General features: G+C 40.8%; 4 protein-coding genes across 4 annotated transcripts; 2 read left to right on the top strand and 2 right to left on the bottom strand.

Moving 5' to 3' along the window:
* Window positions 1-2,811: 2,811 nt before the first annotated feature.
* Window positions 2,812-4,509, bottom strand: LOC124153284 (tigger transposable element-derived protein 6-like). The gene has a single exon (XM_046526381.1). The coding sequence runs from the start codon at window positions 4,507-4,509 to the stop codon at window positions 2,812-2,814; it is 1,698 nt and encodes a 565-aa protein (XP_046382337.1).
* Window positions 4,510-9,289: 4,780 nt separating this feature from the next.
* LOC124153283 (protein ALP1-like) lies at window positions 9,290-11,745 on the top strand. The gene is made up of 2 exons (XM_046526380.1): window positions 9,290-11,116; window positions 11,193-11,745. Exons 1-2 carry the CDS (start codon window positions 10,386-10,388, stop codon window positions 11,743-11,745), a joined length of 1,284 nt encoding a protein of 427 aa, XP_046382336.1. The 5' UTR covers window positions 9,290-10,385.
* On the bottom strand, window positions 11,618-13,475 carry LOC124154701. Its single transcript, XM_046528579.1, has 3 exons — window positions 13,069-13,475; window positions 12,665-12,903; window positions 11,618-12,145 (listed from the first exon to the last, which is right to left on the bottom strand). Exons 1-3 carry the CDS (start codon window positions 13,170-13,172, stop codon window positions 11,811-11,813), a joined length of 678 nt encoding a protein of 225 aa, XP_046384535.1. The 5' UTR covers window positions 13,173-13,475; the 3' UTR covers window positions 11,618-11,810.
* Window positions 13,476-25,055: 11,580 nt separating this feature from the next.
* On the top strand, window positions 25,056-25,901 carry LOC124153281. The gene has a single exon (XM_046526379.1). It carries the CDS (start codon window positions 25,056-25,058, stop codon window positions 25,899-25,901), a length of 846 nt encoding a protein of 281 aa, XP_046382335.1.
* Window positions 25,902-26,430: the final 529 nt, after the last annotated feature.

The raw sequence follows: 26,430 nt of genomic DNA, 5'->3' as shown, positions 1-26,430 counted from the left end.
TTTTTGATGATATAAGAATGAGAAATATGTCAATGGAATTTGAAAATCTGCTTTAATGGACCCAACTTAATGAACAGGAGCCTATTCAATAACACCACAGGAGGAACTATGAAAATTTGCTCAGTGATGTTTCAAATTTGATGAATTTCAACGTTTGAAAAGGATTCTTTTGAAAGTTGGAACATGAAAATTTAGTGTTTTTCATTATTAGGAGTTGGAGGCATTATGCAATAGAGCCTAGTGACAAAATATGTGCATGTGACCATAAGCCTATTCAAACAGAAGAGTGTTGTAACTTTAAAAGACCAGATTGTTTCTTTATAGGCAAGACTTCTTTATGAATAGGAAAAGTAGTACTTGAGGGAGTAAATGGAATAGTTTTTAAAATATATATGACGATGATTGATCAAAAATTGATTCATCAAACAGTGATTCATTTGTTAGCTTTATTATTAGCTGGACAGAGTGGTCGCACTCAATTTGTGCTTGCAACACTCGCCAAATCATAAAATTAATAAGTGCGATGGTGGTTGGCGTAACATGGTGAAACTCCTTCATGATGCACAAAGGTTAAGAAAAGACTGCTGTTTCACAGAATAAAATATATTTGCGATCGGTTTCGATACAGCGTATCATCATCTGGCAATTACAAGTATCAGTACATAGAATTCAAGGGTATAAATTCTATGTACTGATACTTGAAATTGCCAGATGATGATACGCTGTATCGAAACCGGCCGCATATATATTTTATTTTGTGAAACAGCGAAGTCTTTTCTTAACCTTTGTGCATCATAAAATTAATGTTTAGACATCAACAACCTAGATATGGTATTGGAAGTTACTTAAGCAATAACCAGCAATTCATCGCAAAATTGCTTTTCAATGCACAACCAATTGATTGCTACATAGGAAATTGTGAATATTGCCCATGAGAAATTGTAGCATGTGAAATTTACAAAACTACCGTAAAGTAAATTTTAATTGAAAGTGTTCATCTCCGACTGTGGGTGTCAGTTAATCACTGTGACTCGATTCATATTGGATCCTATGGTGTGCTCTGTATCCCTGGAAAATGCTTGAAAGCCCTTCAAATGACATTTCCCAGCTCTCTAGTTCAATTAGAACAGTAAGAGTATTTGAAATTATACCATCCAAGGCTTTCAGCCAGTTTTTCTAAGCATAAAATACCCTTCTTTCATTAACTGTCTGAGATATAAATTGAAATTTGGTACACATTTAGTCCCAGTACCCACTATGACTTTACCACTTATTAGCCAAATTTAAGTTATCATTTTTCAATTGCTAATGCTATCCATATGTGCAGCAACTCCATCACACAAATCCAGTGTCTCATATTGTTCTTGAATGATGACTTACAGTATTAAATGTACTGTCAATCAAAAAATAAGACAGTGTTCCCTAGTGAAGAGGATGTTGCCACAGCGTACCCCCTTCGGCCAATGATCTTTTGGGATTACCTACCAGTCACCACGGCTGCTCTTGGTAGGATTGTGTCAGGTCATGGGTGCTCATTCATAGGAATTCATTTAGGGCACCAAACAATCTCGGGATTGTCGTCCTATAAATTTTATTTGAGTCTTACTATAAATGCTCCTGGCTTGCGTGAGAGAAATGAGTTCCTTGCAATACAAAATCTGATTCCAGAATTCAAAATAAAGGTTTATTAAATCTAAGAAAAGTAATAGAAATACACAATGCAATCGAGAGGTCCAATGATTTCAAAAGGTCATTGAAACCAATGAAAATTGAATATTCATAATCAAAATGAAGAAATAAGTGATTACCATTTGATACCATGCACTGAAATGTTAAGCTTACTGACTGAAATCTGATTATTAAGTTCATCTGAAATAATTAACAATGGTAAGACCCAAGGTCTTCATCTCTTAATAAACATTAAATTTGATAACACAAGGAAAACACTAAAATTAACATGAGCTCTAAGAATAGTTAGCTCAAACTCGCACAGCTCACGGACAACTTTAGGATGTCCGATGACTGTCCGCCATGCGGCCTACAGACATCCATAGGCAGCCCGAATTCATGCCAAAGGATATCCGCTGCAAGTCCGCATGTCAGTAAAAAAGATTGCCTGCGGACGTCCTGAAAGTGTCCGCTACAGACACCTTCAGGGCACTCAAAGGACACGTTAAGGTTAGGACTGAATTTTGTTCGATACTAATAAATAATAGGTCCAGACAAGAATTTAAATAAATAAGGCATCAATTTCATACACAATATTTATTTGGCTTCTTTGGTAAAATAATATAACCCAAGAAACTACATATGTAGAGGAAAGTGCCCAAAAGTGGACCCCCATTTTGTTTTTAATAAATTAAACATTCAAAAAAAGTGAAAAAATGCTTTAAAAACATGTAATGATTGCTTGACAATGTTTTTATCATTTAAATTTTACTTTAATAAAATATTACCAACAATTAATAAGAAAAAAAATATTTTCCAAAACCTTACATTTTGGCAAGCTCAAAAAAAGTAGCCTAAATTGGACCCCTTGTAAAAATTAAGGAAATTACACTAAAATAAATGGGATTAAATGACAGACAACATTGTTAGTTGAATGTAAGGGTACAATAACATTAAAATATTTATTAATGGTAAAGTATACAAATTTCAGGCTTATTACAAACAACTGGAAGTCAGTTTAAAAAAAGTTACATTTAAAGTACAAAAATGAAATTTTTACCGGCAAAAATCTCAGACATAAATATCTTTTTCTGCCCCAGCACAATCCACATGGGCCCACTGCGAGCACATAATGCACATCACCTAAAGTTCGCCTTTATAGTCCTCAGAAAATCTTCTTTCACAGAACATACACAAAGCGTCGTCATTTTTTGATGGCGTTACTCCTGGCATAGACTCCATTACAGACGAACCAGTCGAGATGCTGTCTTCTTCACTGCTTGATTTTTTCTCGTAATTTTTCTCAAAGTTAAGACGTTTTTTCACAAGCTCTTTTCCTTTTCCTGAAGGTCTTGCTGACTTGCCCCCACGACCACGATTGGTTTTGCATCCTCGAGCATTACTTCGTGCTTGCTGTTCAGCTTCCTTGGCCTCTTTAGCTTTTTTAGCTTCCATTAACTGCTCTTTATAAGTCGTAGATGTAATTATCGTGGAACTACAGGCCTTTCGCCCTCTAGTTGAGTTCTTCTTTCTGATCTTTGGGATGGGACCAATGCCAAATGGACTTGTCGAAAAAGACGAAGAGCCTTGAGTGGCATCAAGCGCAGCTGGTGACAAAGCAACACACTGCCCTGCTGAAGATGTTGACGGTTGATCTGGATTAAGCTCTGCAATTACTTGTGGTTCGTCTACATAACATTCTTCTGTTACTCCAGAATATATCTGATTGTTTGCAGTTTTTCTCTTAAGCACTGAATTATAGAAAGCTGAATCTCTTTTTTTGTTTGCCTCTTCAATGAATTCGGCATCTGAGAACAACTTCTTATTCAGGGGATATATTCCTGTCTCTCTGAATCCATTAATGGCTATTTCAGCTGTTTGGCATTTAATGTAGGCTCTGCCAAACAGGTCCATTACATCAAAAGCACTGACAGCACGTTCATTGAGCCGCAACCATTGCCTTATTTCTTCACTGTAATATACTTTAAGAGGACCCATAAAGGTCTTGTCCAACGGCTGCAACTTATGGGAGCAATGAGGAGGTAGGGACACAATGGTAACAAAATTGGCTTTTGCCAAATCAATAACCTCGATGTTCTGTTTGTGGCTAAAGTGGTCATCTAATAGCAACAACACTGGTTTTTCCTCTGTGGGATTAGTTAACTCGACGAAGTGTCTAAACCACTGAGTGAAGGAGTTTAATTGGATCCATCCCGATAGGTGTACTGCAAATTGTGTACCGGGTGGAGCCCCTTTTTTCAACTGCTCTCTCATGTTTTTCCTTGGAAAAATTACGAAATGGGGGATAAATGAGCCACTAGCACTCATACAGGCAACAACAGTTATAAGGGCACCACGTTCTCCTGATGTCAGGGCAGCTATCTGTCTTTTGCCTTTTAGTCCAATTACTTTTGGCACTTTAGATTGTTCCACAGTGATGCCACTCTCATCGACGTTGTATATTAGGTCTGGTGTGAATTTTCCCTTGTCATTGACATTTTCCATAAGGTCATAAAATTTCTCTATGTTCTCTTTGCTGAACCCAAGGGCACTGCTGAAGGACGTTCCAGTAGGTTTCCTTTCCGACAATTTCGCTCTGTGGCGTTTAAGGAAAAGACTAACCCACTTTTCCCCAGCAATGTCATCTTTGAAGGGATGTTCTAGGTTGTTCTTTCCCGCCACTTGTACGGCCATCCTTCTCAAGTCATTTCGCGTAAGTCCGAAAAAAGAGGCCTCCATAGCTAAGCAGTATTCAACTAGTTCTTTTTCCCGGTCTTTCCCAAGAACTGTAGGTCTGCCTCTGTTTGTTTTAGCTGCCTCCTCAGGAGTACCATATTTCATGTTTGATAACCTCATAAGGGTTGTTTTCGGTACATTAAATTGCTTAGAAGCCTTCTTCCAACCCATCTTATTTTTTCGAACTGCGTCAATAGCTTTAGCCATTTTAGATTGACTCCACTTTCTATGGTCAACCTTCCCCATTATCCTCTTGAAATCTGAAACAGAATTCAAGAGAATAATATTGTGTAGAGACACATAAAGCAGGTTTTTAAACATGAAATGTAAGGGGTCTACTTTAGGAAACTTGTGGGGGTCCACTTTAAGCGACTATAGCCTAATTGTATTTTACGTAATAACTTTTTAACGGTACGTTCAAATGAGATGGCTCGATGATAAATATTATCTTTATTTCTTACTATTTAAGAATATATATATATCTTAAAAGCCTTACTTGCAAAAATGTAGGAGAAATGTCGAATGTCGAATGGTGTATGACACTGTAAAAAGTTCATCCGTCGACAAATCACGTAATGGCGGACTGACAGCCGGCGGGTGAAGCAGGTGACGTGAGCGCTCCACCTTTTAGTGGTAGAAGTCTAAACTACTAGTTACTCTTGGTTTCAATAGAGTTCAGCATCGTACAGAGCAAACAAGCCAGGGGTCCACTTTAGGGGGAGGGGTCCGGATTTGGGCACTTTCCTCTTCCTTAATTTTCTTCTTCCCCTGCAACCGCTCCTTGGCGTGCCATAGCCAGTTTCTGATAGCCACCTCCACATCTTTTTCAGGGGCTGACATGCTCTCCTGCACTTCTCCTGTAATAATGAAGTATATAAACATGTCATTGTAGCAAGAAATCGTCTCTTGTAGGTAACGAGCAGATTACACAAGACAGGAAGCTGCAGTCTTATTAGTCTCGTGTTCAACATTTTTAAGGTGTCAAAATTAGGAAACCTGTCCTTGAAGAGAAAATAGTAATTACTCCATGTAAAATGATATATCTTGTATCATTTGATTAAATCTGGGAGGTAAATTGAGAAATTATTAACTAATATTCCAAAAAGAATAAGCAATCAGATTTAGTAAATAAGATGTCCATATTGTACTCCCACATTCTCATAATGGCGGTAAATGATTCAACTTCCATGAAATATTATAGTGTACACCTATTGTAAGAGGGAATGGAAAATACGAAAAAATGTCTAGGATGATCGAATTAATGTGGTAGAGAAATGATAAGCGACTACTTTATTATTTTCCTGACCCCGCACGGGGGGATGAGGGTGATCTCTTCCTTTGGGGAGTAGCGCCCCTACGGACCCGAGCCCACCGGGGAGATAACCTCGTTTAAAAACCCTTTGTAAGCTAGGATAGTGTCCAGACAGCATGTGACTCTGCTGTTCTGAGTAGCCGTAACATCTGGCGTCCTGATCACCCGCGTGTTTGCCGTGCCTGGAGACCCATACGTGGGGGAGAAGGGGATCCTGGTGGGTGAGTTCTCCGGCACCCAGCTGGGCGTCGGATACCCGGTATGGGCGGGAGTTCAATACCCCACTTCGGCCCTGGATTCCCCGCAAAACGGGCGGCCGAGCAGAGCCCAGCTCGGTCAATGGGCTCCTGGCGGCTGGGGAGCTTGGCGGCTCCTTTCGAGCGTACGCCAGGAGGGGTTAGAGCTGGAGATAAGAGGGTCTCCGTAGGGCCGCCGAAGGCGTGTGGGTTCGGAGGGCCACCGCACCGGAGGTTCTAACCCTAAGGAGACCCCCTATCGAAGGTTCCTATGTCCCTTGGGTAGCCCCGGCGACCGCACCGGGTCTCGGTGTGGCGTCCCAAATGCGTGGTTCCATGGTGGGTGGGGAGCCCAGCGGAGGATAAAGTTAAGTTTTATGGAGGCCATTACTCTTCCTCCACCTAAAAGATCTCGTCCTATCCAGGTCGGGGAAGTGTCGTGACATTAAGGAATAAATTATAAGTACTTATTTGTTGGTCGAAGTTTATTACACATACATCTTACAGCAAAATCTGAGCCCGGTGGTTGGGAGGAGGATCTTCGGGTCTTGCGAGGGCGCAGACCGGAAAGGAACAGGGGAAGGTGCGGGTCTTGCGAGGGCGCAGACCGGCTAGGAACAGGGGATGATACGGGTCTTGCGAGGGCGCAGACCCAGGGAGAGGTATGGCAAGAAGGGGTCCCTTGTCCTTTGGGTACCCCATATTTATATCAATACGGGGCTCCAAAGGACAAATTGATATCAAGAGAGTGATACGTCAGAGAGGGAATAGAGTGCAGGCGGACGCGATGAATTCACAGGAGTTCCGTTACTGCAATCCACCCACCCCCCCCGCGACATCACCCCGTCGGCAGTTAAGCCCCTAGGGTGCGGAATTTCCGCGGAACCGTGCTCAGAGAAATGCAAGAATAAAACATATTATGCGGGATATCACTAACATTTCACACAATAAAAATGAATAAACTCAATTCATAAAATATTTAAATAAATTTTAACTTCCATTGTAGCACTTAGAAAATATCAGGATATTTGAAACAATAATCGTTTTCTTTTATACACAAAGAGAAATGGATTAGTTTTGGTAGCACTTTTGTTTCTTACAAATATATCAGCTAACATAACTACAACTTAATTGTTCTTTCATTTAATATAATCATACATTGTTTGAATTGGGAAGCAGCACCCAAATTGTCATTATTCACTGACCAACTTTGGCTCAAATGGGGGATCTTCACTTACCCTACGGCAGAGTTCGATGAAATCCTCATCTGCTGTCAATGGCAATTGGCTGAAATTCATCTCCTTGACGGCAGCATCCTGTCGCTTTGGGTCACATGCCGATAAAGTATCTACTTTCCTTTCCAAGCGAGAAAAGCAAGGTGCCATTTCTCCCGACCACATGAGGTGTTGGCTATTCTGTAGTTTCAATTTACTGCAGCCTGTAAATATAAAATTTTTGTAAATACGCTAATACCAATTAATTTGCTTATATTATACTACCTTCGCACTCTTGGTACTTAATCATCATAAATCCTGCATAAATGTTTATCAAACAGGTGCTAACCATAGATTTTAATATACCACTAATTTTTCTGTCAACACACACGAGTAATTGATTACATAACAAAAATTTTTGAGGATTGCAATCTTAATGTGCAGAAGCAGCTTAGAAATGCGTTACTTATGCCCTTAAGTGCAACATATCTGTTAGAAATGTACTGGCAGAAATGTGCGATACATACATAGGCATTTGTAAAAAATGTACTAAAGCACAAATCAATACGTAAATCATAATGATCGGAGAGAGTACTATGGCGAGAGAGATGGCTATGTTTAGAAAAGCTAATTAATTGCTATTATTCTTCGACATATTCCCAATGGTTATTCACTTTCAAGAAACATCCTTCAAATACGAGTTAATTGAGATTGAGACTAATACTTAAATGCCATAAAGATCTGCTAACAGAGTGGATTCTACTGGCGATGATATTCCGTGACATTTCAACTTCAACCATGGATTGTTTTTACTATGCCAGCGAATGCAAAGATCGTGCTAACTTGTAATTATTCTGAGAATATAGTAATGAATAATCTTAAATAATTAGTGGATAGTAATTGGCGGTTCATTATTCATAGTAGTATATACACAATTATTAGAACACACGAAAGGGTACATACACAAGTGCGGTTATTTACTATCGAATAGAAAAAAATGTTCCATTTACTTACATTTACACGGTCAGCACAGAAGAGGTGGGTTGATGCTGACAAAGGCATCTTCTTAAATCTTTTAGTGCCGCTAACAGTCACTGTGTTCGGGATTTCGGTATACAAAAACTTATTGGGGCGTTAATTTAATTGTGCATGAAACAGTATTCTTCCAGACCCTTTTTCCCCAGTATTCACTACGAAACACTGACTATTTTTTTCTTCCATAGCATACTTCAACGTAAATTTGTTTGTAAAATAAGATTTTACAGCACAGCTAAATTCACATTCACAAAATAGAGTAACTACGAATGTAAACAAAGTTCAGAAGCAAAGGCTGTTGGGTCAAATGGTACACAACATGGCCGCAGGGCGTTTTGGCGCGAGTTTCAAAATACGATTTTTAATCCAAAATATTAAAATAAGTTTGTAATATAATGGGAAAAAATTGTTACTTGAGTTTTTATGAGTATGAAGATCATTATATCAAATGACATTATATTGATATATCACTAAATGGCTCATTGAGAACGTATTATTATAATTTTATTACTGAGCTTCCAGTTTTATCGTTATGATGGAAGTAATTGTTTTTAGTACAGATTTTAAATGGACACTCTCGCGTACATTATTGTATGTGCACTGTATTCACAACCCATTCAATGCGGGTCTATATGCGAATTTCTTTCCCAGTGTCGGAATTCAAATTTTCGCGTTTTCAAATCTGTAATTGTGTTTTGAGTAACCATAAAACATTTAAAAATATCAATTAGTATGTTTTATCTTATTTTTAGAAATTAAAAAAAAATGACTCATGAATGACATCCGCTCCGCTGAAAATCCGTCGTTATGCAACACGCATTTCTTTTTATTTCGCTGCTAAAATTCTCCGTTATCTTCGGTGAAAATATAATATATTGGTGTCTGAACTTTGGTAATTGAACTTTATATGCTTTTTCTGCATTGTATAAGTAATAAGCATGAAATAAATAGGTATCGGTATCATATTAATTAATATATTTATTTTATATCCATAACATATCTTTGACTCCTATCTTTTTTGTAACATTTTTCTCTAGTTCTATTTAAAAATGAGAATTGGGTTGTTTTCTGCTCTGGCTTATTGGTCGTTTTTATAAATTTTTAAAATAAATAATAGTAAATAAGGATGAGTAGTATTGCTGACGAAATTATTAAGTTTTTATTTGCTGCTGTTACCCGGCTGTCGGTATTTCGATTCCTTCACACTAGGACGTGATGTTACTTATATTTGCGGCCTTTTGTCCCCAAGGGCCATTTGCTGCGTAGGCATTCCTCCTTATTCATAAGCTTGTAGTTGCAGTTGTCCTGGGGATCCTACCTCCCCCCCCTCCCTGGTCATTATATTTTTATGGGTAGGTAATTCGACTCTCCATTGTCCTCTCTCCACAGAAGTGCTTTACCCTGATGCATTCTCGTTCGCCCGTCGCCATTCCAAACTGCTCCCAATCCCGGCCAACCCCCGTAGTCCTTGTCTCAGCGCTTTCCCATGGAAATCACAAAATCTTTCCAATTCTTTGTTTTCCGAGGTCAATGTACTTAGCTTCATTCACATGCATCACATTTTCCCCTCTTCCCTTTCACATGGCATTTTTATTTATTTATATCGTAATTTTGAAGTTAAAGCATCAAAACGTTTTAAATTAAAAAAACACTCGCCTTCCGTATGCTACCTTTCTTTTCAACTCCACCCATGAATTTATTATAAGCAAACATGGCCTCTGGTTTTTCCTTGCCTTGTATAGTGGTTGCCACTGGGTGATTGGTGACCAAATATCTCTTTTGGATTGTCCCTCCTATTTGGTCTCATTGTACCTGTACAATAGAATTTTTGACAAGGAAGGTCCCTAGTAAATGCAACGTTGTTGTAATTATTGTTCATGAAAACACTGCGGCCACGAGCTTAAAAAATTTCCAACAAATTTTTACGATTTTATCGCCATGTCCCCGTCCGCCCAATTCATTCACCACGTTTACCAACCGATCTCAGATCGGTCTGAGCTCAGACCGAGCTGAAATTAGAAAGTGAGCTGACTCGGCGCGTTGCGTTTACCAACATGGATTTGACGTATCGATTGTTTCATAGAATCGATCAGAATCGATCTTCACCCATCGATTCTGTTTGGAAAGTGGTTTTGTTGTCATTGCTTGTTGTCATTGTGGAAATCGCAGTAAGCTTTTTAAGTCATGGAATCGTCAGCGATATTGGCATTGCTATGGAGTCATAACCTGGAAATTTTCTCGGCGAATTTAAGCAGGTACCAGCTTTTTGTAACCCGAAGGAGGAGGGAACACCGGCAAAGATTATTTGCAATCATGAAGGAATTTACGCAGTCACTGTCAACGATAGATAGAAGAGTGCTTATTCTTCATTCTCTTGACCGAAAAAGAAGAGGAAAAAACAAACAACGGAGCGGACATTGGTGGGAAGTCGTTGTTTCCCAACATTTTGACGAAAGCGATTGGTTGAGTAATTTTCGAATGAGCAAATGCACTTTTGAACATTTGTGTTTAATTTTGGAGCCAAAACTCTGTGCGACAAACGATTCCGCGCAAACACCTGTACCTTTGAAGAAGAAGGTGGCGATGACCATCTACAAGCTTGCCTCCTGCGCAGAATTTCGAGTGGTAGCAAATCAATTCGGAGTCGCGAAAAGCACTGCATGCAAATGGTTCCGACTTGTTGTTGTCGCGATAAATACTTCTTTGATGGAGGAATCAATTAATTTGCCATCTTCTGAGGACTCTCAGCTTTTAGCAGCACTTTTTAAGGAAAAATTTTACTTGCCGCAAGTTATTGGAGCCATTGACGGAACTCACATTCCTATTTTGCCACCGAAAGATTCGTATCGGGATTTCATCAATCGAAAGGGTTGGCCATCTGTAAACCTAACAGCTGTGGTGGATTATTTTTACTGGTACGGGGTTAAAACTTTTCATTTGACACCTGAAGGAGGAAATTCGAAAGAAAAATAACTAATTAATCTCTTTTAGTTTCAGATACGTAAGCTGTAAGATGCCAGGGTCTGTGCACGATGCGAGAGCTCTTAAAGAATCGACCCTCTATCAATTCAGTGACTATCTAATGCCTTCAGGTGAAGATGACCTGGATGGCACTGCTATTCCATATCTAGTTCTGGGAGATCCAGCCTATCCTTTACTATCATGGTTGCTGAAGGGGTATCCTGGAAGGAATTTATCCCCTGAACAGGAATCATTCAATGTGTATTTAAGTTCTGCAAGAATGTGTGTTGAGATTGCTTTCGGTAGGCTAAAAGCTAGGTGGAGGTGCTTGCTCAAACGAATAGATGTGGACTACACATTTGTGCCTCAAGTTGTGACTGCATGCTGTATTCTCCACAATCTGGTTGAAAGATCCAAGGACACCTTCGTTGATAATTGGTTAGAATTGGTGCAGGAACATATATTTCCTCAACCATCAACTCTGATGATGACTGACAGAGACAATGAAACCATGGCTTCTCTCAGGAACAAATTATGTTCTTACCTTAGTGATCGGGCTCCCTTGCGACAGTCCTCAATGTAATAATAATAATTTGTATCAGGGCAACAATGAAAACATCATCAGATATTCACATAAATTAATTTATTTTAACTTCTTTTCCCTAAAACTTCCTTCAGACTCTCCATAAATTTGTCCGTACATTGTGCCATTAGTTCTTTCTGAGCATCAATAAATTTTTTATTTTCCCTCTCCTCCCATTCCCTTTGCTCCCTACACTCCTCCTTCCACTTGGCATTAAAGGTCTCAAAGCGAGTGGTGAGTTTCTCTTCTGCTTCCTGTATCTGCTTCAGCACCATGTCCGTCTTCCCTTTCCTCCTCTTTGGAAGCGGAGAAGGGGAGGAGCAGACACTGGAGGTCGAGGGTCCAGGAGATGCGATATCATATGGTCCTCCATTGTCTCCTTCTTCTCCTGTGACAACTCCTAAAAATAAAGCAGAAGAGCATTAGTTTGAAGTTCCCATTGTAGCAATGGAATTGCAATTTATAAGCATGAACTGATGTCACGCTGATGGTAATTTCATCATTCCCAGGAATAATTTGGATGTCTACACACATTATCACTTATTATGGTAAATCAAAGTTTTAAAAGGTACAATACCATCAGCTGGCCATAGGTTTTCGACACTATAATGATATACATGGTCATTGCATAACAATATTTTACGGCTGATGAGAATATGAAACCACTGTTCAAAAATTTATGTAGCTGTCAGATATGCTTAGAAGAAAATTATTTGGAAGTCATCCCTCGAATTGGTAATTACTTTTTCAGAGGCCAACTATAAAATAATTTAAACCTCGTAAGTTTACAGAGATAACATGAGTAGATCTTGAAGGAGATTTAGAAAGGTTTTCAAGAGTACTCAAGCCACTGCTCGCATTAATGAAGAGTCATAATGTTCGAGAGAAGGACACATCTCCGAGATACATTTGTTATTACCTGAATCAATTCCCTCCTCTACGAAAGTAACATTCGCACGATGTCCTAAAATTTCGTGAAGAGCCTCAAAATAAGGCGATGCGTGTCCAGCACCTCCACTGCGTCCCCTGGCAGCCACCTCCTTCCTGTACTCCTGCTGCAAATGTTTCCACTTCGTCCGGAGCTGGTTGACGTCACGGATGTAGCCGGCTTCGGACATTGGGCCCACTAGCCTCATGTAAATATCGGAGTTCCTACTCCTGATACAAACCAAGGATACAATTACCGCAATTAGGATTTCCATTTGTTCAAAATTAAAAAGAATAATATGCAGCGTCTACAAGAGGGCATTATCGAATCGCATTTAAGACTGCACCAAACATTTGTGCACATGCAGCACGTTAACAAATTATCAATTATTTTACCTCTTTCCATCTAGAAGACGCATAATGTCCTCTTCTTTGATTAAATTTATTAAATGCATCGTCTCCTGCTCGCTCCATACGTTCCTCTTCCTTTCCAAACTCATTTCTAAAATCTTATTTCTCACCACGCCAACTCAATGAATCACAACAACCAAACGTGCTCTTGAAGAGTTACGATTGCATTTTGTCTGTTATGGGATGACAAAGAAGGAACGAAATGCGCAACGGAGCTGATCAGCTCGAATCGTTTACCACTCAGGCCGAGCTCTACGGCTCGATCTGAGATTTCAGACTGGTTTCGAAAGTGGACTGAGCCAGCCCGCTTACAGGCCGGCCTGGTCGGGCCGCTGCGTTTACTAACCCGGACCGAGCCGGCTAGACCGATCTGAGATCGACTGGTAAACGTGGTGATTGTTCCCAGAGTCTGTATAAATTAGCAATCGGTGAACTAAGCCAGACGGCTCACAAAGCGTGTTCATCTTCACACCATGCTTGTGCTTCTTTCCCTGTATGTATTGCAGTAGTAGATACAGAAAAAGCAAAGGGGGGCGCAATAGATACCTTGAGTTACCTTTACTTTTATCGTAATGAAAAATAATCAAGCCACATGCAAAGTTGAAGAAGTTTTAATTAAAATGATTATGTAATTATACAAGACAATGCCATTTTCTTATATAATAAAGATAGAATTGTGATTCTGCAATGCTTGGCAAAACGGGCGGCCCCACAAGGGGAGTGGGGGCGCGCGTCCCCTGCGCCCCCTACTGTATCCGCCGCTGATGTATTGCCGAAACATTAGACGGCCTCTCAACAGTACCATCGACTCATCGATACCTTATATCAAGTTCTCGTCCTGCCAAGACAGCAGTTTCCATAACCTTCTTGAAATTGTCTAAAAGAGGTATTATTTTATAAAGACGATCACTAGGCGCCGCGGCCGTATGTCACTGTAAAGCATTGCTAGCCAGCGCGCCGGCTTTTCATTGCGACTTCCTGCAAAATGTAATGCTAGTAAAATCTCAAGAAAGCGATCCCTTGCCGTAGATTCTCGCAATATCGGTATGCTGTAAAACTTACTGGCTATAACAATATACCCACAATCAAGATTTTATAGCCATAATTTTTCTGAACAGAAGAAAAAATTCTTAAAGAAGACGTCAATTCCGAAACAGAAAAGGCTAAAGCACTATCAAATAAAAACTTATTCACCGAAAGTCTCGAAAAACAACAACAAAATTCAAAAATCCGTAGAAAAAAAGAAAAATTGGCGTAACCAGAAGAGGGAGCACACTAGACAGAAGCTGGGTACCAACTAAAGAGCGGCGTAGTGGCGGCAAACCGAAGGGGCTGAGCGTGGTACTGTTATAACGCATGAGAAAGGACCCAAGGCCGTGTCATTCAAGAAAGACATCCGCGCAGGTGGCAAGTCGCGGATGTCATTCATGAATGAAATCCGCATTGAAAATGTGTACATTGTTCACATCCTGTATAGAAATTGTGTGAAAAAATTTCATTACGGTGCCTGCTATAGGCACCGGAAAGGCGCCTTTTGGAGGCAGTGTCTTCAGTGGGATAGTAATACTAGAAAATATAATTGTAAATATAAGCAATTCTCATCTCTGCTTGAGGGTGAGCTATGACTGAGTTTTCCAGAAAATATTTCCATGGCAAGGGAAACTCAATTTGGGTAGTTTGACGTAGGCCGGACACAGGCTTGAAAAATTCAACCTTGACATTGCAAGGAAAAACCAAGCTGGACATAAGCTTACATGCTACGTGGGTATCAGAAGGTTCGATATGGTAAGCTTGCTGCAGGTGTGAAATGGCAAGTTTGCTGCAAATGTATTAAGGCAAGTCTGCAGCAGGAATGATATGAAAAATCTGCTATGGGTGCGATATGGCATGTCTTCTGCAGGTGTTATGTACAAGTCTACGGGTTGTATGTGTTCACATAGCTTGTAAGCTTTATTCAAGCTTGCACATAGCTTTCAAGCCAGAATAGGTTTGTCGCAGCAATTTTGCTGCAAACATGCGAAGACAAGGTTTGTCGTGACAACCCAATGACAAGCCTATGACAAGTTTGCTGTAAGTTTGCATGCTATCTGGGTAAGAACCGAAACCCTCAAGCAATCCAACACATTTATATGCTCAGAATAACAGCACTCCCACTGTAACTTAATACGCTAATCAAAGAAAACGTTGCGGTGCATTCAAATGCAAACCAACTTTTAATCCCATCTATTGAATTACGTAGAACGACAAAACAAGTTCAACCGCACACAGGTTGCATACCAAGCATCTTAATAACAATTAAACTCATTGCGATCAAAAATACAACATGATAATGTTGTGAAGCGGTAGTAAAATCACGAGTATGTCTCTCGTCAATTCTTTCGCCAAGCTGCTAGAGCGATTTCTTTGACGTCGCTGGCGAAATTCGCACTTGGCGAATGTTTACGCTCGCCAGTCAGAACGAGAATAACGTAATGGTCTCCAGAGACACGAAGCGAAACATTTCTGGCGAAATAGATAGCGAATGAAAATGGGAATACGAATTCAGTCACCATTTGGCAATCTTTTCGACAAATCGCGTTGGATATAGCGAGAAAGAACCAGAATCAGGACCCTGGTATCCTCATTGCCTGGACCTGCGCGCCTTCCGGCTCGCAGGGATCAGGTGTTCCTTTGTTGACTCGCCACGGACCTAGATAGATACTTCACTGTCGGCTGGCTGACGGATTACTCGGTTTCTCTTTCATTTTGAGAGGGGCTGTTATCAAAGTAGGTAAACTGTGGCCTCAGTTGTCCTTGGGCAATAGAATTGGTCAACGGCAAACAAAAAAAATTGAATCAATCCCTCTATGAATACGCCAGTCAAGGCTAATTCAGTTGACACGTTACAATGTATTCATAGAGGTAAGTATCGAAATTCATTTCCAATTCCATCGAGTTGATCACTTCCAACCTTCACATATCAACATGATAGAAATCCAAGAGCATTTTTCAATTGTTGGTGCCAATCTTTAGTTATGCACCTCCATAATATAAATTCGACGTTTCAAGTTGTACTTGGGCAATGAATTATGTCTCACGATGTTCGGTGCCGGAACACAAAAAATGTACAATCAGCATTAGGTTTTCCACCAGCTCCTAGTTGAAAGGAAATCTGTGTGTGCCCGAGTTGATTCTCTGCTGCCTTTCTTTTAATTTCTGCAGCAGTTTTTCTATTCTCTCTTTTCCACCACCAGGGAATGGAAATCATGAGTGCGGTATTGAATATATTGGTAGAATTTTCTATGTCCTTCTCTGGGCATGGGTCCTCTAACCACTTTCTGTTATAATTTTCATCCATTAAGGCGATCAAATTCGATTTTATTTTTTCTGAATGAGCATCCATAGCCATAAACTCATCTAACACTGTGGTGGCAGTTCCAACGGTGTTGATGAGACCTTTACAAGTGTCAGACCCACGTGTTTACGCTGTATACCTTAAAAGTGGATATTCCTTCATGAAGGAATTCATCTCCTATGGTCGTGATGAGACCAATGCTGCTGTTGTCACAACTGCTCCCTTTGAAAATCTGCGGGCAATGTAGGCTGTAGCATACGCAAATGTGAATGTTTCAATATCTGGGTGAAATTCTTTCATGGAAATAAAGTCCTCTCCCTGTTGCTTATGAGCATCCTCAAACAAAGCTTTATTGGGTGCGGGTGCAGTGAGAAACTCTTTCAGGTTGGACAGTAATTGTTTAAGATCTCTCACAATTTGAAGCAATAATGTCTTTGAATGCCACGCCAATAACAATGGATGCTTTTAAGGCACTCTTGAACTGGGGCACTGTTGGATTATTGTTGCACCGGTACTGATGCTGTATGCATCCAAATAAATGTTCCAGGGTGAGCTTGGCTAAGAGGCCTAGTCTCCAGGAAGTGTATTATCCCTTATAAGTGTACCTTTGGAATGACAGTGATAAAAAAGTTTAGATGAACTCTTTTGGTCATATTGGCATGAGCCATAAATTGCACTATAGTTGTTACTAATGTAAGACAAAACGTAGGGTATTTTTTTAGACCAAATAAGACAATTAATGGATACATGCAATTAATTTCCGAGATTCTTATATTCTCAATGGGATGTAGGGAAAATCTTCCGGTAGTGGATGAGAATTACGGAGATACTCAAATAATCATTATCATTGATTAAAATTAATACTTACCACTAGAAACGAAGCCGCGAGTGGTTGCAGCCATGGCATGGCTGAGTACCTGGGCTGCAAGTGAAACTCTCATACTGAGATAGCCGGTGGCTATTAGGTGATCAGAGATCAATTTCCGGAGATGCATGTAGTGCTGCTGCATTCCATCAATTCCATATGCATTAATGATGTGGTTCCAGGAGGCCTTCCCATCCACACCAACTCCCCCACTTTCACTCCAACATGTATATCATTGCAGAACACCATATTCCGGAAGCACTTCATGAGGAGTAGAGGGTCAAACAAGGTGTGAATTGACCATTGCTATGAATAGGTTGATGAACCCAACATTTTCAGGGCGCAGACACCTTTTGGTCCCATGTCGCATATCGTGGCCACTACATGAAATTCAATTCTTTCATACGCATCAAGGGCTTCTCTGAGGATCGTTACCTAATCTTTAGATCTGACGCCACCATGACTATAAAGGTATGCCACAGGCTGCCTCGAATTGGGGCGGAGTCCTTTTATCATAACTCTAGGCCTTGGTTTGTCTCCTCTTCTGAACGGCCCATTCTTCCTGAAAACCTGGAAACCCATGACTCTGCCTGCCTTTACATTATACTGCTGATGCAGATGTAGAGCCGTCTCGTCAAACATCAAATAACAGACTCACTATCGTTCATCCATGCCATTGACACCTATTTGCATAAATTGTTACCTTTATTGATAGTATAAAAAGTGTGGTCCATCTTTCGCTATTGTATGGGAGAAAGGGAACTGGCCCTTTTTTTCTTTCCCCTAATGCCAGGGGCGCCGCTGTGTTGTATAGCGAACCGCTTCATTTTGTGTTGATCAAATATGGATCGCTAACTGCAGAAAGAAATCATGTCCAGGTTGGACGATTTTCTTTTAAGTTGTTGCAGGTACAAGGCTCGGAGGCTCTACATCTGCATCAGCAGTATAATGTAAAGGCAGGCAGAGTCATGGGTTTCCAGGTTTTCAGGAAGAATGGGCCGTTCAGAAGAGGAGACAAACCAAGGCCTAGAGTTATGATAAAAGGACTCCTGCTAAAAGGATAAATGTTCGCTCGGTGTTATTAGCATGACATGTTTTCTTTTTAGTAGGCAACGTTTAATCTTGCTCCTAGCAATACTTGAGGAAAAAAAGAAATCGTCCAACGTGGACGCGATGCCTTTCTGCAGTTAGCGAATCATTAGGACGTTAGACTCAACAATTTGGAAAATTCAACACACTGCAACTAAAAAACGTTAACCATGAGGAAAGATCTTACTCACCTGATATCTTTTACTTTGAGTAACTATTAAATACACTGGCCGAAGTGGCTATAAACTACAACATGTGCCTGCCTAGTCGGCCATGACATCAGCTGGACCAATGGCGCTAGGGTGGCTACATTCCGAACTGTGTAATCGGTCCATCTCTCCCGGACTTACCCCACGGTAAATACGTCCCTTTTCGTTTTTTTCTTGATATCAATTCCCTATTACTGTTTTCGCAATAAGTCAATCACATTGCTTTCCTGCCCTCATACCCTGCGAAGTATTCTTCGATACCGTCAGACGCACACATTGAGGGATACGTGTCCTCGTAGAAATGTGATCTTGGTAGGATCTCTGCAGACATTCCTTTCTCAATTATACCGTCCAAGGTTGATTGGTACTGCAAACCTTCTCACATCTAATGTAGTTATGTCCTGTAGCCTCATTAGGGTGTCGAGGGCGTTAGGGCCTGAAAAATTGCTGCCTTTTGGCAGCTTAACAAGGCTGTAAGTTACAATTAATCTGAACAGCTGCTCAAGTTGTACAGAATCAAGATGGTCATTAGCGCCATACGCAGCCCTCGTGCTAAAGAACCTCTGCAATGCATAGTGTAAACAAATATTTATTATAAAAAATTAAGGAATAAATAAGAGGTAACTCGGAAAATAACCAAACTAATTCAAGTTTAACATAAACTTGTTTTCTTGAACGCCACCGTAATGAAACACAGGTTTCGTTAACTCGTCATTAATTTTAGGCGATTCTTGTGAGAAAAATATGCTTTGATACCACTCATGAAAAGCACATAAATTGGAGTGTATTGTATGCATTAGATTGATTGTGGACTTGTTCACTTTGTGGAAATTCATCATTAGCAATAATACAAAGAGCTGTGTTATTTCACATGAAAAACCGGACAAAATTATTTTATATTTTATTTTACTATTTTATGAAATAAAAGTCAATAATTCATCATAATTAGGCATTTATTTAGAAAGAAAACAATTTAAAAAAATTTAGAAATCTAAGATAGTATTTACTCTTAAAACAGGATTTGTTTTCAAGAGGATAATCATGAGGAGACCGAATCAATCAGAATCACTGTCTCCGAGTTCACATGTGATTTGGTCCTCATCATCTTCGTCGTCGGAACTGTCACAATTCAGTGTTTTCGTGAGAAGCATACTAATAGCTTCCTGGGAAAAAGACTTGCTTTTCTTCTTCCGTTTTATTCGGTTGCAGCTGATGAAGGGATCAGCAACAGCCTATTTAAAATATCTCTATGGCAGTCCACTCTTGAAAAATTTCTTGCAAAGTCTACGCGATATTTACGGAAATGTTTGTTCCGGGCTTCAGCAGCCTCCTCTGATAGCTGTCCGATAGGTACAATGTGACTTGATATTACTTGAGCGCCATGCATCAGAATCTTGTGAACTGTAGGTGACATAGGATGCCAACCATACAATTCCACGTACAGTTTGGCAGTTGTGTGAGCAAAGTCATCGAATTTCGCCGGATCAATATCATATCCGCTTGATATCACTTCAAGAATGATTTGGAACCTTTTTATCAAATCTATATTTATTCCAGTAATCCGAGATGAGCATTCAGGATTGTCAAAAAATCTTCTCGACGTATTTCCGTCGTTACTATTGCCGTAACCGACTTTGGGTATGTCAACAAGAAGGCCCATCTCTTCTTTGAAGCTTTTTTGTATTTTCTGTTTTGTTTCTTTCAAAACATTTTTGTCTTCTGCCGTTAGGGCTTGCCACTTCTGTAAGGGCGCTTTGTACGCCAGGTGCAACAATAGTTCGAAGAAATGAATTCTCGCGTCCAGAATGGAGAGTCCGAATTTCAGAGACTCTTCACAAACATTACTTCTTTCAAGTTTGTTGAAGTCCTTAGATGTCTGTCCACATATGTAGCATCTCATTGTTGAAGCCGTATCAGTCGCGGCATTGCACACCTTTCCATCGACCATTGTGAGCAAAATGGTGTGATTTATTTTAACGGAATCTTCCATACCAGTTGTTTCTTTGAGATTCCTTGCTTGTTCTTCAATAAAGGTAATTTCTTCCTTTGTGATATCCTTTGTTTCGTGAATGAACCGAGCCCGGATAGGACGACAGAATCTCACTGAAGAAGGCACTGGATTTTGCCTTCTTGTCTCTGAACTGACTGAAGTTTTCTTGTCTCTCCACTAATAGAAACAACCATTCTCACAGGTACAAGAGAACTTAAAATATGTTGGCATCATCGTAGCCAGTGTTGGCAAATGTCTGCTTAAACTGTGTCTGGCTAGATCCATCACAGCCCCATTTTGATATTAAGGTAAGATGTTGTTTCTCAAACTCTGATAATGTTTCAATCACTTCTTTTAAATACTGAAGTAGTCGCAAAGCTGTATGGTCCAGCAAAGCTTGAAGTTCCACTTCAAAGCTAGTTTCATTAACTTTTATGCTATCTTCGGCGGGATAACACTCCTGTAAAAGCGAATAGCAAGGATAAATTTCTTTTCGGCCACCTTGTATTAATTCCCACTGCCCTCTTGTAAAATTACCTTCTACAAATAACGCTAATGCTTCTTGTGGTGTGTATTTTCTCGCGATTGGTACTTTTTTAGCTGACCGTATTGCTTTTCGGAACTTTTTAGCTCTGGTAGCCGTTGACGTTATTTCTTTCATAATCTTGGACGCATCAACATTTCCCGAAGTACCTTGACTCATTTGCGGCATTTAAGTCAACATCTACATAATACCCCACAAGCCGCCTAAAAGGGGTGTGGCAGGGGGGTGTTAGGACACCAGGCGTTTACAGATAGAAAAATGAAGTGCTCTAACGAAGTTGGGACTAGCGTTTATTAAAGTGTTTTGGTTCGATGAAGAACGAATTCCCATATCTATCCGTTCGGCCAAACATCTATCTTAATTTATCGCTTCAATCGGACCTGGAAATATAGTGTGGCTCTTTCGTGTCGCTCCTTCCTTCAGTAGGACCCTTACTTCTAATGCTTCAGGATTCCAAGGAGCAGTCAGCAAGTACTGGTAGCCACAGTATGCCACTAGGAAATCGCAAGTTACCGTCGTAACCGTCTGGGTTACCTTTCACCCAAGACTTTGACTAAGGGACAAGAAATGGTAGTCATTACTGCCGGCCTCTTGATTCCCATTCCTCTAGATATTCCCAGATTTCCTCAATAGCCTAAACGAAAAAAAATATTATTTGAGAATCTAGTGCATTGATGAAAATATATCCAAACAGACACCTGTGACAGGTACATATCCTCGCCCTTCATTCCTTAGTTCTTACTCAGAGGTTACCCCGGAAGTCATAGCAGTATCAAATCTTTTACCCTTTTAATAACTTAAATAGGTACATGTCAGACGATTTAATTTGTATTTAGGATATAAGGATAAAGTCAAATTTTTGGTCACCATTTAGTGTGCATAAGTCTTTCGAGGCGTACATTGTTAGTTTTATCCTTGATTAAGGTTTGAATATAGTTCGGGTGCTGGGAGAGCTTATTATTAAGGAGTCAAACGCAAGTCAAATAGGAGATGGAAGTCTTTGCTTCTATCTTCACCAAGTGATTTAAGTTCCACAATTTCAGCGAAGAATGTTCATAGTTTGTGACTGAGCGAAAGAATTTAATTTCCGCAATTCATGTAAGCTGTTTTGTTCTGTTTCTCAAGTTTTTGTATTTTTGAAATGCAATGAGATATAGTTTTCTTTTTATTAGAAGCGAAAGGCTGATCTCGTTTTGCCATGGATTATTTTATTTCTGAATTAACTAAGGGCGCACGTGGCTTCTAAACTCGGATCTTCTTTACAGGAGCAAATATGTCAATCTGATAGATCATCTGTTGATTTGGTCTCAACTTTGTTATCTTCCTAATCAGTTAATTCAGTAGTATTAGTAGGGCATAACGGTAGGATTTTTGAGATTTTTTTCGTTGAATATTCGCTGAAAGTGGACTTCGTCATGCGCATCTGTATTAAGGTTGCATTGAAATATCCTGATGTTATATATGTTCATATTCCGGGGAGTATTCCGATATTACCGAATCCAAATCACCTGAGTGTCCCAGTGTAGGTGGGATATGGATGATGCCGATAAAAATATTCGTGAAATTTATTGTTAGATCGCAGCAAAAAGATATTCCGGAAGCCTGCCATAGTTGGAAACTCATTGTAGGTACTTCAAATTTTAAGTCGTTACGTACTGCAGTCCTTCTCCGGCACCGCCTATCAGAGAAACTGAGGCACACGGGGACTGAGACACACTGATGAGCTTAATGCTTTGTCTCAGTTTTGTAGGGGTGGAATGGATGTCCCCGTGACCTCTAATCTGCGAATAAACGTTTTCAACTGAGTCAATGGTCAACCTAGATATTATCAGGTATTCCATTCCTCCGTTAACCACCGTGTCAATTGAATGGCAGTCTTTGCGGCCAACTGTATCTTAGTTTGATTGGCTTCCAAACACTACTCCCATTAAATTTTAAGTCCCTTTTTTATTGTCACGTAGTCCTCCGCTGCTCTGAGTTTACTCTCAGCATTATGCCTCCCCAGAGCACCAAACTAAACCCTGACATTCGATGGGTCAAACCAGCAATTCATTTGCTGGATAAACCAAGCCGTGCTGCAATCAATCGTGTGGTATAAGTCATATTCCAGCGATGAACTCTGGAGTGCAAGCAGTCGTGTGGCTCAGTGTATTGCAAGCATGCTCTAATTTTTTTGGAACTTGGTTGTGGTTACATAAGAGTGAGCCTTGCATTAAGTTTTTCCCCTTACCCCCTTCACTTCAATGACGTTTTTGATTTGGTCCATTTTCACTTCGTCGGTTGGTAAATTGATTTTTAAAATATTGGTTAATTAATTCACCAACTGACCAAGTGGAATTGGGCCAAATCAAAAACGTCATTGAACTGAAGTAGGTAAAAAATTGACTTTTAAATTGTAGTAAATTAAAAAATGTCGTGCTCAATGTGACCAGTTAAAATATTTTTCAACAAATGAGGGGCATCAGGCATGAAGCAAACCGTCCATTTGATGCTGAGTGGGGGACACGGTTGGATACCTGAAATCTGGCGTAGTGCGTACCTAAATGACTCCGAAACATCGTCTTATCCATCCCACACCTCGGCAAAACAAGCAGTATTCACGTCACCATTAGTTCGCAGGTTTACTAATTCCTTCATCACTCTCCAAAGCTTTCGGGCCTCAATGGAATCTCCATTGAGCAACGAGCATACCACTTCCTTCCAATGAAGGGAAAGAACTAACTTTAAATGCTAAGACACGAGTAGCCAATTGACATCAATGCTCTTCATATTCTCTGCGAATTTCGGGCGTAATCATTCTGATCGAAGTTTTCAGGCCTTTATCATACTCTGATGTTGGCCATAATTGCATTCCGTCAATGCAGAGGACACGGTCCTTGTAGTTAATGGATTCGTTTGATAATGTATTACCAAGCCAATGAATAATGTTGATTTGTAACCGTGCCCCGCACGGGGGAAGAGGGTGATCTCTTCCTTTGGGGAGTCGCGCCCCCACGGACCCGAGCCCACCGAGGAGACAAGCTCGTTAAAAAACCCCGTCGCTCGCTCGGATAGTGTCCAGACAGCATGTGACTGCTGTTCTGCGTAGCCGTAACATCTGGCGTCCAGAATCACCCACGTGTTTGCCGTGCGTGGACACCCGTACATGGGGGAGAAAGGGATCCTGGTGGGTGAGTTCTCCGGCACCCAGCTGGGCGTCGGAAACCCGGTATGGGCTGGAGTTCAATACCCCACTTCGGCCCTGGATTCCCCGAAAACGGGATGCCGAGAAGGGCCCAACTCGGTCAATCGGCTCCTGGCAGATGGGGAGCTTGGCGGCTCCTTTCGAGCGTACGCCAGGACGGGTTAGTGCTTGCGATATGGGGGTCTCCGTAGGGCGGCCGAAAGTGCGTGGGTTCGGAGGGCCCCCGCGCTGGAGGTTCTAACCCGAAAGAGATCCCCTGTCAAAGGTTCCTATATCCCTTGGGTAGCCCTGGCGACCACACCGGATCACGGTGTGGCGTCCCATATGTGTCGCTCCGTGGTGGATGGGGAGCCCAGGGGATGAAAAAGTTTTGTTCGTATGGAGTTGGAAACTCTTCCTCCACCCAAGAGATCCCGTCCAGATGTGGACGGGGGAGATTTCGAAATTAAAAAAAGAAATAAATTTCTGATTATGAAGTGCACAAAAGAAGGCGAAAATCTGTCCAAAGTATATCCGTTACTAATACGTAGTGCTGTCTGTCGCCATTCCTGGAGATTTGGTATCAGTGAAGAAGCTACGCGAGGGTACACTACTGATAGAAACGGGAAATGAAACACAGAGTCGCAAACTGTTGCAACTAGAAAAACTACATGACATTCCGATAACAGTCGAACCACACAAGACACTAAACACGTGTCGTGGAGTGGTCACCTGCTTTGATCTCCTGTACGTTGATGTGAAGGAAATAAAGACCGAAATGGCCCCCCATGGTGTCATAGAATGTCGCCGGTTTACAAGAAAACAGAACGGCCAAGTAATAAATACAACATCTGTAATTCTCACATTCGCCAGTGATTCCCTACCCGATAAGGTATTTGTGGGCTATACTTCCTATCCGGTGCGTCCCTATATACCAAATCCAATGCGATGCTTCAACTGTCAGCACTTCGGACACATCTCCAGTAGATGCCGAGGCACTGCTGCCTGTGCACGCTGCGGTGAGGGAAAGCACGAAAATGAAAACTGCTCTTCCAAAGCGCATTGCGTGAACTGCGACGGCGATCATCCCGTCTATTCCCGTGACTGTCGGAAGCTGAAGGATGAAAAGAAAATCGTGGAAATTAAAACTCTTGAAAAGATCTCGTACTTTGAAGCTAGGAAGAAATTCAACGCCCAAAAGGCTCCAATTTTCTCCCTCTCTTTTGCTTCTGTGGCTTCAGATTCTGTCCGCTGCGCTTCAACACAGACTGATTTTCAAAAAATCCAAGATACTCCTGTTGAGAAACGCGACCAGCAAGCTTCTGGCCAGAAGAGTACAAATAATGGAAATAAAGAAACTGATGTATCAAAAAAATCACAGAGCGACCGCAAGGATAACCTTTCCCTCCCAAAGACCCAAACACCTGAAAGTCCTCCGAAGAGAGGACATAAAAAATCAAAGAGTGTTTCGCCTAAAAGAGGTGAGAATTCTACTCTCCCCGGGCCTCAAGTCAAGAGCAACGCCCAATGTCAGATGGAGGAGATGGAATACGACGGCTATCCCTCTGAGGCGGAAGTTTCAATGGCCAGGAAGAAGGGGAAAAGCAATCGCCTGCGGCGATAATATATTTATTTATTTATAACTTTATATTTATATATTTTTTTCCTTCTTTTAATTTATTTATGGAGTTTATTCTGCAGTGGAACTGCAACGGATTTTACAGGCATAAGGAGGAGATTGCTATTTTATTGCGAGATTTTAGACCGTGCTGCCTGTGCCTTCAGGAAACTCATTTTAAAACCACGGACAAAGGGATTAAAAAAAAATTTAATGCTTTCAGGTTAGACGATACCACTGGCGAACGAGCCAAGGGTGGAGTGGTGATTTTTATTCGGGAGTCTCTTTACTCATACCGCGTACATCTAACCACACCGTTTCAGGCGGTAGCAGTGACGGTACACGCCCCCGAGGCGGTTACATTATGTAACGTGTATCTGCCTGAGGGATCACCAGTCACACGTATGAATTTAGAATCCCTCGTTCGCCAGCCACCTCGGCCCTATATTTTAATGGGTGACTTCAACGCACACGACACCCTATGGGGTCGCACAAGAACTCAGTGCAATCAAAGGGGACGCATAGTTACAAATTT

This window comes from Ischnura elegans, chromosome 2 (assembly GCF_921293095.1).
Source record: "Ischnura elegans chromosome 2, ioIscEleg1.1, whole genome shotgun sequence".
Lineage (NCBI taxonomy): Eukaryota > Metazoa > Arthropoda > Insecta > Odonata > Coenagrionidae > Ischnura > Ischnura elegans.
Note: the sequence above shows the minus strand (reverse complement) of the source record. Positions and strands in the feature narration are given on the sequence as shown.

Excerpts from the sequence above, each read along its gene's own strand:
- LOC124153284 (XM_046526381.1), bottom strand. The coding sequence starts at position 4,509 with ATGAAATATGGTACTCCTGAGGAGGCAGCTAAAACAAACAGAGGCAGA.
- LOC124153283 (XM_046526380.1), top strand. The coding sequence starts at position 10,386 with ATGGAATCGTCAGCGATATTGGCATTGCTATGGAGTCATAACCTGGAA. Across the intron at positions 11,117-11,192 it reads GTGGTGGATTATTTTTACTG|TTTCAGATACGTAAGCTGTA; the intron begins GTACGGGGTTAA and ends AATCTCTTTTAG.
- LOC124154701 (XM_046528579.1), bottom strand. The coding sequence starts at position 13,172 with ATGAGTTTGGAAAGGAAGAGGAACGTATGGAGCGAGCAGGAGACGATG. Across the intron at positions 12,904-13,068 it reads CGTCTTCTAGATGGAAAGAG|GAGTAGGAACTCCGATATTT; the intron begins GTAAAATAATTG and ends GGTTTGTATCAG. Across the intron at positions 12,146-12,664 it reads AGAGGAGGGAATTGATTCAG|GAGTTGTCACAGGAGAAGAA; the intron begins GTAATAACAAAT and ends CTTTATTTTTAG.
- LOC124153281 (XM_046526379.1), top strand. The coding sequence starts at position 25,056 with ATGGCCCCCCATGGTGTCATAGAATGTCGCCGGTTTACAAGAAAACAG.